The 13,772-nt window shown below is 44.1% G+C and overlaps 1 protein-coding gene across 7 annotated transcripts in view; it reads left to right on the forward strand.

Moving 5' to 3' along the window:
• Lrp4 (LDL receptor related protein 4) overlaps positions 1–13,772 on the forward strand; it is a 219,949-nt gene that overhangs the window by 129,899 nt on the left and 76,278 nt on the right. For all 7 annotated transcript variants that reach the window (XR_008613799.2, XM_055074337.2, XM_055074333.2 and 4 more), the window contains exons 3-4: positions 760–873; positions 1,643–1,756. Coding sequence is in view for 6 of the 7 variants with exons in the window: in XM_055074337.2 (XP_054930312.1) it covers positions 760–873; positions 1,643–1,756 (228 nt within the window). In the remaining variant the exon portion in view is untranslated. The remainder of the gene's footprint in view (positions 1–759; positions 874–1,642; positions 1,757–13,772) is intronic.

Genomic DNA, 13,772 nt, shown 5'->3' on the forward strand with positions numbered 1-13,772 from the left:
ACGCTACCTACACTTTCCTCTAGGTGGCATCACTTTCATTTATTTTGCCACCTAGAGTAACGCTCTAGGAGCATTACTAGAATTGTGCTCCTTGGCATAGTACCTTCCTTTAGGTGGCATTTTCATTACCTCCAGGTGCCTTCCTCATTCGTTTGCTTCGCGGCTACAGATAGACACCACCCATTTAAAGAGCTGGACAGTTACGCTTGCGCCTAAAAACTTGCAGCTTCGCCCGAAGGACGCAGCATTGGCTGCGATAGCAAGGTTCTGCGTTGTGACTGGACTTCTCGGCCGGCCATAGCACCCCGAAGTTCAAGCGCGTACTGCGTCGGGCTATCATGTCGCACCCGATGTGTTTAAAAGACCGTTCGGAGGAGATTCTGCGCTGCGCTGGGTTTGTGTCGCCCGTCAACGAAACTATGTGATGTCAACTTGGACATGTACCTCTGGCACCACTGAGTGTGTGCCACTTTTGAATTAACACCTTTGACGCCAACTTGGTTCACTGGGTATCACTAAACGACAAATACCTACGTAGATCCATAGCGCAAATATTACGTAGATGTCAACTGAGATTGACCTTAGCTTAAACTTTTCATCATGATTAGTCTGGTCTTATATAACACTGCTGACTACATACAATCGCATATAAATCTAAGCATATAATATTTATTTGCGCCTGAATATACTCGGTGCGAGATTCGGCGAGCTAATGACTGCTGTGTTACGACTATTTGTGACACGTCGCTTCCTATGCAGCACCCATCTGTCAGCCGGAAGAGGCCATGTGCCAAAACGGCCGCTGCATCCCTAAGCCGCAATGGTGTGACGGCAGCAAGGACTGCACCGATGGCAGCGATGAGGCCGACTGCGGTGAGTTAATAATTAAATCCTTGAGTTCTACATATGAAATGCACGATCTCATTATGAGGCATGCCATAGTGGGGGACTCTGAAATAATTTATCACACCTGGGTCTTCTTTAACCTGAACCTAAATCTAAGTACACGTGCGTTTCTGCGTTCTTCTCTCTAATAGTTCTTTCCAATTTTTTACTGCAAAAACAAGGAATCAATGAGCCCTTCAGTCAACCTCGGTTAAATACTGTCTCTTTAACGGGGCACGTATTGCCTAAAGTTATGTGACGTCCTGCTAGCTGAGGTTCGCGGCATCCGTCTGGAGTCGTGGACCATAGCTGTTTATTTAAGGATGCGTTCTCGTCGGAGCAGATGTCTTGACGAGATCGCCTCAAGTATTATGCTTCACATAACTTATTTCACCATATTTTATCGAAATTGTCGCAATTGCGTTTAATTGTACTTATTGTGTACACCTAGCAAAGACTACTTATCAGGAACTTACTCTGCTAGTTTTTCTTTGCTTCTTAAGTCATCAAGTGACACGATTGCTTTACTATGAGAAACAATCAGGCATAATAAGTCAGCTCTACGAAACGCCCCGATATGATTTATTTTTCTTGAGAAGCTCGCGAATTGAGGGACGCGGCTATTTCAGCTATATGAAACATTGGCAAAGATTATCAGAACAATGGTTCCTTAAGTTGTTTCTAATGAGTCACCACTTGTGTACAAGCGGCGAAGTTGACAGAAACGGTGCGCGCATGTTTTCTTTTTCCAATACAGCGCCACGCAATTGCACCCACGATGAATTTGAATGCGATAACGGGCGCTGTATTCCCAAGTCCTGGCACTGCGACGGGTACGATGACTGCGGGGACACCACGGACGAGATCTGCCGTGAGTACTGCTTGCGCCGTCCTATTTGTGGAGACGCAGTGAGTGCGTTGTATCGCAAGGGAGGCCTGCGCGTCACGCCTTTAGGTTTTGTGCCACGAAAACGTGTCATTTAGTAACCTCAAGCACTCCTGAAACAAACACAGGTATTTTAGTTGAACAAACGGCGAGAGGTTGACCCGATGAAAGATTGACCTGTTATTCTGCTCAGAGGGATGGGGAAGAAAAGCAAATGAGGCTCATAAGACGCGACGATTAGAACAGGCATAAGGATGCGCGTTAAATAATCGGGTCACTAGGGCCCGCTCAAAGCCGTCGGCTTAGACCTGTGTAGCTCAAAAATTTAAGGAGCACTTAAGTTTCGGCCGAAGTTCCAGTGACGTATCTTCAGTAAGTGCGTTGGGCTAAATTACCCTCAATGAAGAGTCCAATGCTTCTTGTAAAAGGCCCCACTGGGACTAAGCAACAAGTATATGTGCTGCCTTTTCCCCGGTAGTTAACAAAAATCACGGTTTGATGAGCCGGAGCATCAGATACAACACATATGGTGGCGCCGCCTATAGGTGACGCATCATCCTAACCTGCGCAGCAGGCTCGTGTAAAAATATTCCAAAGATGAGTGTGTAAATCTTTGTGCTGTTCTTAATGACTTGCGGCTGTGTTTAGCGCAGCGGTGAAGACAAAGGAGCTGCAGTCTTTGACAACAGTAGTTGGCTTCGAGACTGTGGGTCAGCGTCATGGGTTCTAGACAAGAGCCAGCAAACTGCGGGCAAGCCCAATGGCACGTGGCTGTCCTCTTCCTTGAATAGGCAGATAGATACATTAATAGAAAGTGCCCACAACAAGAAAGAGGGAAGATACTAATAGAGAGAAAAGGCAAGGACGCTAAGAACTTAGTCACTGTCATGTGGCGTCTTATGGTAGCGGATCAGAAAGTTCTTGGCATTGCTTCGTTAGCTGTTACACTCAGTAAGGTGAAAGACTGGGCCAGTTGGTTTAGCATCATGAAGTCATAACACAGCGAAATAAAACGTATACATCCTCCTTTTTGTCCTCGTTGCAGTGAAAAATATGTGCGCCAAAAATAAAGAAATCAGTAGCGTTGCACTAATTTAAACTCGGGAACCCATCCTTAGGAAATGGAATAAAAGCATAACAGCTGAATAACTGCATGACCGCTTTTATTGTTTGGCAAGGACCACTCAGGAGAACTCTCGAACAAACATATTCAATTTCGCAAACCTAAATATTACAAAGAAAAAAAAATTGTCCCTGCTGAAATGCCAACCTAAATTACTACGTGAGCTCAGTTACAGAATGCACACATGGTGCTTGCCTCTCGTGATTTTTGTGTCTGTCAAAGCATGACGTTTAATTGTCATTGCCGTGGTTGACCGCCTTGCTCGATATGCAATATCTGAGCTGAATAGAGCTAAAATTATTTTCATCCTCTGATTTTTATAACAGTCGTAAAATGTAGCAATATTCGTCCTCTCAGCAAGCGATAGGTGTGTTCTCCATCAGTAGTGCGTGGACAGAAGCCATACCCTGAATTTGGACAAAGCACACTAGATTTGTACCGGTGGAAGTTCATCTGAAGCGACCAGTGCAGCACGTTACCTGCTATGCATCGATCGGCGGAACAAGAATTGTACTTTCCAGATGAAAAAATAATAGTTGAGAGATCGACAATTTTTTTTTTTTATGAGAACTACAAAAAGAAAGAAGAAGAGGAAAAAACCATGGCCTTAAGCCATCATAAAAGGAAAGCAAAAGGAAATGAAACGCAGGCTTGGCAATTTCGCGAGGAGTTTCCAGCAGAAAACATTAAGTTATACCTCTTTCCTGCTAACACTGTAAAGACATGTCTTTCTATTCTAGGGACATATACAATGGATGTGATGCCTTTCAGCAGAGGAAGCTTGGAAACCAAACACATTACTGAGAAACAATCAGGTTCGGAAATGGGTATTTCCGAAACTAAGCCGAACAGCAACGCATTGAAAGGAAAGTTACAACAGCAGACAGAAAGCAGAACTCGATGCAACGTAATCGGCGCAGCACGGTCAACTAGGAAGCCTAGAACAAAAATTGTCTCCCCTTGCTGCTGGCAGCCTTGTAGTCTGTACTAAATCTTGCAGTGGGGCATTGCACAATATAAATTAAACAGGACTTACACGTCGCTGAACGTACGAGCAAAAATTATCACCCAGTGCTGATCTAGAAATATTGCGGCCAGTTGTTTTTGAACTGGAATGTGTCACTTAAACTGAGGTCGTGGGTGCTTCGTAGGTTGAGCCCTAATTCGCGTTGTGGTCCCGCCTGGAGAAAATCCCAATCTTAGTGCAGGCTTTCTGTGCCTAGAATAAAAACAATTTAAAGCCCCAATCCGGGAGACGGCGGAAACGGTTGTCTCCAGCAAGACTTCTTCAAAGCTCGTTCTTTATTACCAGAGCTATCTAGTGTGCGGATTTCCAGGATAAGCAGGTCAAGAAACAAGGTCTTATATCTGTTGAAACAGAAATTGATGCTATAAGAGAGGACGTGATCTTGCGTTGTCGGCGATCCTGTGGCCGTGAGGTGGCTGCAGAACGAGGGGCAAGAACATTTCACCTTACTTTCTTCAAGAACTGAAAATTACGAGGGCGTCCTTTTCAACACATGTCTCTGAAATCCGCCAGCCGTAAATTAAAGCTAAATACCCTGCTCTTATGGCTCCTGTCTCAAATAACAGTCAGTAAAAACAACGTATCTCTACTCTTACTGCTGGAAGTCGGGCAGAAATATTACAGCTAGACCAAGATGGACATCCTAATGAGGAAGTCTCTCAGCTAAATTGACTTCGGTTTCTTATTACCCTTTCATTAAGATGTTTCGGAAAATTAGTATAGCATTTAGGAAGCTATTACAAAGAGTCATTTTGAAAGTGGCCACATGCTTAGTAAGTGCCACAATCTGGGCACTTAAATTACCACAACGCACCTGAAGGTGGCACGGGGGAAAATAGGTTGCAGAAAATCAAAATTGACTCGCTCAACGCGTAGTGCCTAAAGTGTTTTCTTTTTATACCTTCAGTTAACCTTACCTTTCTGCATACCCTCTTTCGCATGCTTGAGAGGACATTCCTAAGCACGTTTGAGTTAACTTTCCTAACTAGAGCTCAGTTATTATCTATCTTGGCTAAGCTTCAGCGTTTAAGCTTTATGTCTATTCTGTCCGCTTCGTACTTTGAAGGAAAGCATAAGACTACGGCGGCATCTAATGAGCACGAAGTCTCACAGGCGACTTAGATGGCACAAACGGACGTGAAAAATAAATAGAAGCGCCTGACACGTGTGTGCTCGAACTTTTTCTCTGTAATTGCAGTTTGCTTCTGTATTATTGTTTCTGAGAGTGCCCCTAAATGTGCAAAATGTAAGGATTGAAACGTTTACGAGTGAGGGCACTGACAAGCGAAGCGTTATCACCGACCCCGTAGTCGCCGGGGGACATTACGCCCGCATTCCCCGAATAAAAAGAACAGCATTTCTTCTTCATACTTTTCTCCTCAGCTCCGATGTAACACAATAACTTTTCTTTTTCGTGGGTATCAGTGTTCGAGCTTTTGGAACTTTTTCTCAGTGGCGCGTGATATAATTTGCTGAAAAACTTAACAACGCTCTGCGCCAGTCTTTCACATAGTCCTAGAAGCTATACAGCAAAATTACATAGAGTTCTTGCAAGTGATTTGTTTATTAACTAGAACATGAAACCTGATCCGCCTTCCCAGACGTGAGCATTAGCACGAGTCAGGCATACGTCGGACTGACCTTCAACTCCTGAACATTTCCCTTGAAAATGTACTCTTCCCAGTCTCATGAACGCACGCGCAACTGTGCTGGGGATTACTGTGCTGGGAAGTGTTACACCCCAGTTCGCGCTCACCGCATACGCCAAAAAACAGGTAAAACGAATGCTCTGAAGTTTGTACCGTACTGATTGCCACTGCCTATTTGCGGGCGCTTCATGTAAACATTCGTGCAACAAACGCAATCGCTTACACTTAAGCGGAAGCTCTAGCTCGGTCCATACTCCGACGCCGCCTTTTAAAATACATGTAAACGGCAAAAATATTTTTTTTCTGAGATAACCCCTGGGCTGATTTTAATGACATTTGTTACATTTGAGGGAGAGAGTTAAATTCTAGTGACTGCTGGAAGCGGAATTTTGATTTACGGCTTTGAACTTGTGACGGAAATTCCCAAAAATTTAAAGCTCGCAAAATATAAAAGCGCGCAAATTGCAAATCCGCAACTCTGCCCCAAGAACAGATATCGCTGGTTCGTCCACTGCATCGGAGCATTGAAAGCTAGCAACTTTGTTATATATTTACAGTTTACGTGAAATAATTACGGAGTTTGGAAATGTTTTGCAAAGGTCCTACTGACATATTACTGGTGTGCTTGTGAGCTATGTAAAGTACATTTATTCTGTATGCTTTAAGTTTACTATTAGATGCCATGTACAAATTCATGATAGCCTTTTTCATTGCTGACATACGGAGCTGTAAACTTGATAGTCTGGTTTTTCTAAATTTCGCTGTTTCCAACAACATTTGTTAATATATTGACGGTCTAGATAAAAAAATCTTTTTCCAACAGCCACCAGATTCTAACTTTTTCTTTCAATAGCAACAAACTTCATCAAATTTGGTGTAGTGGTTGCCGAGAAAAAAATGATTTATCCTTTCCCATGTTATCAGACAGGAGCTCCCGAGCTAACGCTTCCGCCTAAGATTTGTGCAAAAAACACAAGTACTTAAATGCAATTCGGGAGTGGAAAGACAAGAACCAGCAGAAACGCTTGGCAATGACACTTCGCACAAAGGCAGAAATAATGTCCCTTGCAACGAGGTGCAATAAAGGAAAGAATGACGGCGCTCTTATTGCTTCCCTACGTACAGAAACAACACAAAAGGTGTAAACAGTCAAAGTTAAAGCGGCGAAAAAAAACAAAGAACGAACACAAGATTTGCAGATGCGAGAACGTATATGCATAACGTCCCGCAGGTGCCATTCGTGCCGAAGCATTTCGCAGCCGCTTACAAAAAAGGTCCTTCGCGAAAAGAAAAAAAAAGAAAAACGTTTTGCAGCCTCCAGGGAGATGTGGAGAGAAGGTAAGAGAAGAAGAAGGACCGAATAAGGCCAACGTCAGTTGGATTCTCACCGCCATCCGTAACGCACATTTACGCGCGCTGGTCTTTTGCACGCAAATGTGATTCCCGTGAAGCGAAGGCGCGAGGGAACGAGCTTAGCCGACGGAAGCGACGAGACCAGCAAACCTCCCGCCAAGGCTGCCAAAAGCACGTTTCGCGGGAGCGAAGCAGTGCGCATTTAGAGAAACGAATAAATACGGAAGCCGTGGAAGCGCATATGACTACGTTCGAGAAAGAAAGACATGTAGAGGGAAAAATACAAAAAGAAAGAAAATAAGATCAGTCGTGAATTTTTTCGGATTTCGCTGTACATTCTGTGCGTCAGCATGCGGCGCGCTATTCATGCAGACGACAGGCAGCGGCTCGCACCCAGCGAAGGCGTCCTGCCTCTGTTGTTTACCGCTTATTCGTTCTCACTCGCATTTGGGCGCTACCTATAAGAAATCTTTTGGCCCGCTTTGCCCCGCACCCTTTTAGCAATGCTAAGAAGTCTTGCTAGTGCAAAAGAAATTGAATTAAATAAGAAAAACGCACGCTTGCCGCCTATTCTTGGCGGAAGAATAAGAAGCAAGGAATGCTCTGCGCCCACGTCTGTCCAAACGTATGTGCCCGTAAATTGTTTTTTTTTTTCTTCTGTGACTTAAGTGGTGTAGGATCAATAATACGCACCAGCAGGTCTTCAATACTACGGGTGATTCTGGCTGCGTTCAATCACTTTATCAGTGATGGCTCGCGCACATATTCGATAAGTATTTATTTGTGCCTGGGTGGGTGGAAGGGCGAGTCCGCGAGTGCCTCGTGGCACGTTAACTTTTTCACGCATGCTTCATCACAAAGCAAAATAACGATTGTATCAACAACACATCAGCCCATTGCAAACGTGTGAGATGGACTTTCTTGACCGCGCGCTGTAATATTGGACCACTTCTTTGTAGTCATTCTGTGTACGTGTTATGATAGTTGACGTCCTTTCCGTTTAGGCAGTGTGCATCTCAGACTTCGCAGGTACGTCTAAAACAAGTTTCACTTCTTGGTTGCGCGTGTCCGGTCCCTCTCCAATGAGTTATCGTGACTCGTATCGCTAATAAACGTGAATGAACTTCAATTTTGTGCTACACGAACTACGACATCGGGAAGACAACCTAGATGTTAGTAAGCGTCATCAGCTGCTGCCTTATTCGTGCTTGTTTTTTCTTTATTGTGCTTCCATTTTTTTTTTAAATTGCTTATCATGTCTTTTCTTCTTCATGACAGCTGAATTCGCTTTTAAAGCGAAGGAATTAATTGGCTACTGTGTCCGTTCCCTGAAGCTGACAGACTCACGTTACCGTTCAGTGAGAAACGGGTGATTCACTCCGCGCGCATGGCACGTCGAGGCGGGAAAAAACGAATACTCCTTTAAAAGCGGCTTGCTGTCCCTCAACTTGATGCACTTACTAGTCAAAAACTGTGCCAATTAGGATCATAGTCTTATAGGTAAAGAGTGTTTGCGTCATACAAAGATTTTCTTTGCGAGTTTTAGTTGTATGAAAGCGTTTTCTGTTTTGAAGAAATGAAGTACACTTCATTTCTTGCGCCACTCGATGCACCCTTCTAATAATATATAACGCCTACACACTCCGTGCATCACTAGCTCATGAGCAAACTTTGGGCAGTCGCCTTCATTTAGAACTGACGAATTAAATTCTAACAACTTTACTTTTGAGCAGAGCTGTGCCCTAATCAGAATTGATAACGTTTCTCTCAAAGTACGTCTGGCACCCAAAGGCCTTCCCCACTGCAACCAGGTCGCGAGGACACTTCGTTAAAATGAAATAATTCTTGCCCCCGCTTCAAGCTGTCAATTTGATTTTGCACTTCTTGTTCTGACTACTCGGCTAGCGTAATTTGTTGAGCAACTGCTGAGGAAAGGTGGCGGTAGCGGGTTCGGCCGCTGGGAGGAACAAGGCTTCTTTCAAAAAAAAAAAAAAGCCCGCGTGTATTTGGTTTGTAGCTTACGCACTGCTTTCAGGTAGACGAGCATTTCCTCCAGCATAAAAACACCCGTCGCCTTGCGGATTCCAGCAGAACTTATCCGCCCATTCAAGTAGATATAGTGCACTATCCACCATTATTTTCGTTCTAAGAGGGCGGTTTTTGCTATGGGCCGGCTGCATTTATTATACGCCCAATTATCACAAGTGTACGTAATTTATTCGTAAGATAGCTTTAGAGAAATATTTCTTTTTCTTTATAGGGCCCATGTTGAATACTCAAAACGTCTTTGTTCTGAGGAAAGCTGTGGTTAGCAACGTTTCTAGATATCAGTTCCTCAAGTTTTCCGCAGTATACACTTGCATCCGACTATTTTGTCCGGCCCAGGTCAAATAGCGGTTCATTTGTTATTGTTATTACATATTTAAGTAACTCGTGCAAGGTGTTTGAAAAGTAACTGTGCAGTGAGTAGATGAGCTGAGATATTATGACGATTGCGGATTACATCGCAGTTTTACGTGCGATTATAATAGCGCAGTATACCTATAGTTCGTCTGATAGCGCTAGTGGGGTGCACTCAAAGGACGAGTGCGCAATTAGAATCCCCATGCGTTGCATGTGCTACAGCTAGCCATTACCCAGAAAGTTGCATAGGTAAGCCCAGCTACCTTCGGTCGAGTGTTTGATAGCATGAGAAGCGTGATGCGTAAACATGTTTTCAAGCCAGTGGCGGACATTTTCAGCATCTCCGGTAGCGGTTCGCTGCACTGCCGCTAGTATAACTTCAAAGTTTAAGACGACAATTTTCGGTGTGCAGTTACTTTTCAAATGCCCAGTAGAATGCAAATAAATAAATAAATAAATATTTAATTTCACACATCTTCGGTTCGATGCGTGGAAATTACTGCTAATGTCACTATTTCAGTAAAATGAACAGCTTTTTATTAAACCCCTGCGTGAAGTTTCGTAATACTAGCACGACAACAAAATAATTCAGTAAAGAATCCATTCGCGAAGCTTTTCTAAAAAGTCAATTACATTTATTTTGGGAGCGATTTTCGCGTCTACGAGTACCTTCACGCTAAGTGGCGAAATTATTTCAATAGTAGCGGGCAAATTTTAGAGCGGGGGCCGTAGTATGCAACGGTTCTTTTCACTTTCCACTCTTTTCACTTTACACGTTTTCATTAAATACGTCTACGTTGGCCAGGCCCAGGGCTACGTTATCGCCAGTATAGGCCACTCGTTGAGATGGATGATAGAGAAAAGAATAGAATCTGTAGAAAAAAATTCTTGCACAATACTGCCTGAGGCGGCGCACGTTTAGAGAGACAGTATAATCCCGTTAGCACTGGATCTCGTGAAAGAAATCTGTAGCAGAATAAAAACGGGAACAAATAGGAACGTCAGTCCATATCTTGTTGCTGAAGAGATGCGTATACCGTGCGCAAAAGCGGCGTTTGACTCATTCTTGCAAAGTGAGTGATGAGATTAGATTAAATTTGGCTACGGGATCCGGTGGAGAGGGTAGGAATACAAGCATCCTGTTACTTCGCTCTATTATTTTTTTATAATTTATAATTTATTGCTACGCAAAGTGGTTACAAGTTTTGATGGATCTGAAATACAAAAGCAGGCACCATTGCCAAAGACGGTACTGGGATATCTGGTCAAGTTTAGGTGGTGGAAGGAATCACTATGTGGCAGTAAAATAACGCAATATCATGATGCTGACACAATGGTCATCTAAATGTAGAACAAATATAAAAGAAAACAAGTTGATGGGAAATACGCAAAGTTTTGAAAAAAAAAAATAACTTAGAGGACGCCAAAGGTTCACCTTCAAGAGTGGAACGCGATAGCATTCAAAGATCTCTCACTGCTTCTCACGCTTCCCGGCAAATGCAGCTTATGTAACCGTGATGTTTACCACGAAACGCTGGCAGCTTGTGTAAGCGCGATGTTTACCGGGAAACGCTGGCGGCGAAGGCTATGCGGGAACGGGAGCTTTCTGATAGAAACGCGGCCTCCTGCGTGGGCCGAACCCGGAGGTGGTGCACAACCGCGCCAATGAAATTACATCATTTTCAGGTTTCTGTTATTGTTTCGCATTTTCAATATTTCAGTTTGAGAATACTTAACAAAGAAGGCATGCGCTGTCAGTGCTTTGTTTAATGACGTACATTTGGTTGTGCGCTGTCATTCTGAAGATACCGAGGAATAACTATGTCAAGAATGTATGACAAGGAGTGAGCCATTTTAGTGATAGAATGGTGTGGCAATATAGCCCCCTTTCTGCCCCTCCTCGCGGAGCGGTTTGTTCTAGAGAAAGGAGATGGCGCTTTCGGCGGCGCGCCGCACGTCGCCTGGGCGACAGCGCACGATTACGAAACCATTACCGCTTCCACCTTGCTTCTGTGCGATGCGACTTTCGGAAATGCGACTGCGTTTTTGCTGACGCACTGTGATCCAGTCATGCCGGATTGAATCATGTGGATTGAAGACATGTGCAGTAGTTGGCTGTTGTTTGTTGTTTGTTTTGAGCACATATATACAGTTAATAGGAAAGGGAAAGCGAGGAGCCGGCTGGCAATTGCCACCGGAAGGGGCACAACGCCGGCCTACTCTTCAGAAGGGAGGTGACAGCAACACAGAAATGGAAGATAGGAAGGAGGGGAGAAAAGAGGAAAGGAAGAGCAACAGGACAAATCTAAAGAATGAAGTAGAACACAGTACAGTTCGCACACAGTAGGGCCGGTCACTGAAGGTCACGCTATTACAGAATGTTGAACAGAATAGTTTCGACGCTACAAATGTGAGCCTATGTTAGTTACCTCTAAAAAGTAAGTAGAGCGCGATGAGCCTGATTACGTTTAGACGCACAACCACTGGGGTACAAACATCCGTCATGTGTCGTACGCCGCAGGCCCAGGAGATGATAGCCTCTCACTAGCGACATGCGCTGCGCACTGAAAGTGGGACACTCAAATATAAGGTGCTGAAGTGTCTCGCAGTGACTGGCATATTAAGGAATGGAACGAATCTGTGTAGCCGAGTTCGCGTACCATTGCTGCAACTGTCCGTACTTGTTACCGGCACGTCGAGATGTACGGCTTTCTTCGATGATACAGAAATTTGCTCATGCGCCAGCGTTGTATCGTTAACCTTCAAAGAATGTGCTTCAGCCCCGGAACGTCGGCAACAGTGAGCACCGGTCCTTAAACAATGACAGAGGGAGTAGCGCCGCTTCCTATCACCCTACAGTACGTTTCAAGCACAGTATCCATACACATCTACCCCAACTGGCACGGGGTCTTACGCCCACTCTATCGTCAACGTGTTCATAAGGGAATGGGCGCACACTTGAATATATGCGCACCATATACGCACAATAAATGACGGACTACACCGACAGCGCCCGAATGGTCGAAGCTGAAAGTTTCGTGACGGTCCACAAGAGTAAGCGAGTTATTAGCAATAATACATCTTTACTACATCTTTACTACATCATCATCATCATCAGCCTGGTTACGCCCACTGCAGGGCAAAGACCTCTCCCATACTTCTCCAACTACCCCGGGCATGTCAAAGTACCATCTTTGCTACATGGTATTACAAACTACAAGACAGCTACGTTTCAAGCCTTGCGCGCAGCAAGAACAAATATGTCGGAACTGAGTCCGCCCGCGAGGGATTAGGTAGAAATAATCAGAGAGTGACTGCACCAAGAAAATTTAGTCAGAAATGTGACAACCCGCTGCTTCAAAATTTTTGCGAAATAAAGAACGAAGAGCAAAGCACACTAATCCTGATTCAGTACGTTAGCGGAAAGTTCGGATAGCTTGGAATAAATATTTAGCCTCGCTTTTAAAACAAGTAACATATACGCTTCTCGCGCCGTTTGGGCATAGCTTAATCAGCTTCCAAAGCACTTTTGCGGATTCTCGGAAGCTGTGGCCAAAGCTTCCTGTCGTCCACCGAGTCACCATCTACGACATCTCCCAAAACAGAGGTATTCTAAGCCGCGGAGGCGTCGTAGACACCCATTGTAAACACGAAGGCAACGCTAGCCGGTTGAGGCAAGCAATGGCCGCGTCACCACATGATCAAACATGGCAGCGCTCACGGCATCGCCGCGAAAAGGGCCAATACCGCATGTTATATAGCAAGGCGTGACATTTACATACACCTAAATATATATATATATATATATATATATATATATACGGCAATTTTGGCTCACTGGCAACTCCACCGACACCGGCGCCGACACCGTAAGAAATGTGTACAAATACATATCCTGAACTTATATAGAACCTAAGGGCATTGAGGGATGCAAATTACGTAAAAATATTGATCAACATGAAAAAAATGAAAGAAAAATGCATAACTTGGTATCACACTCAAGTGCGAATAAGAAAAAGGAAACTTCAAGAACATGCGCGCTCAACAAGCAATTAAAATAAAGAAAAAACTCAAAGTTCGACTATATATTCGCATTTAGATCAAAATTCTCTGCAAAGAACGAGAAAAAGGCTTGCCCTCTGAACGCAGTGCGGCTGTCTTCAATGCGTATAAAAAGAAAACTTGCCGTTTTAAAACTTGCCGTTGCTTTGCAGAAGAAAGAATTATACCTAATATTCTTCCTAAATCTAGTGGTCCTTGTGAAACAATGCCCACTCTAACTAGATAACTAGTTGTCTCGTCTCTGTAACCTGGCCATTCCAACAATATGTGTTCTACGGTTTCTAATGCGCCAGTTATGACAGTACGGGTGGGGGGTAATTCACCAACTCTAGCATGACAAGCACTAACACCCATCACCTTTCTCTCATCTGCAAATACCATATC

Source organism: Dermacentor andersoni, chromosome 4 (genome assembly GCF_023375885.2).
Source record: "Dermacentor andersoni chromosome 4, qqDerAnde1_hic_scaffold, whole genome shotgun sequence".
Lineage (NCBI taxonomy): Eukaryota > Metazoa > Arthropoda > Arachnida > Ixodida > Ixodidae > Dermacentor > Dermacentor andersoni.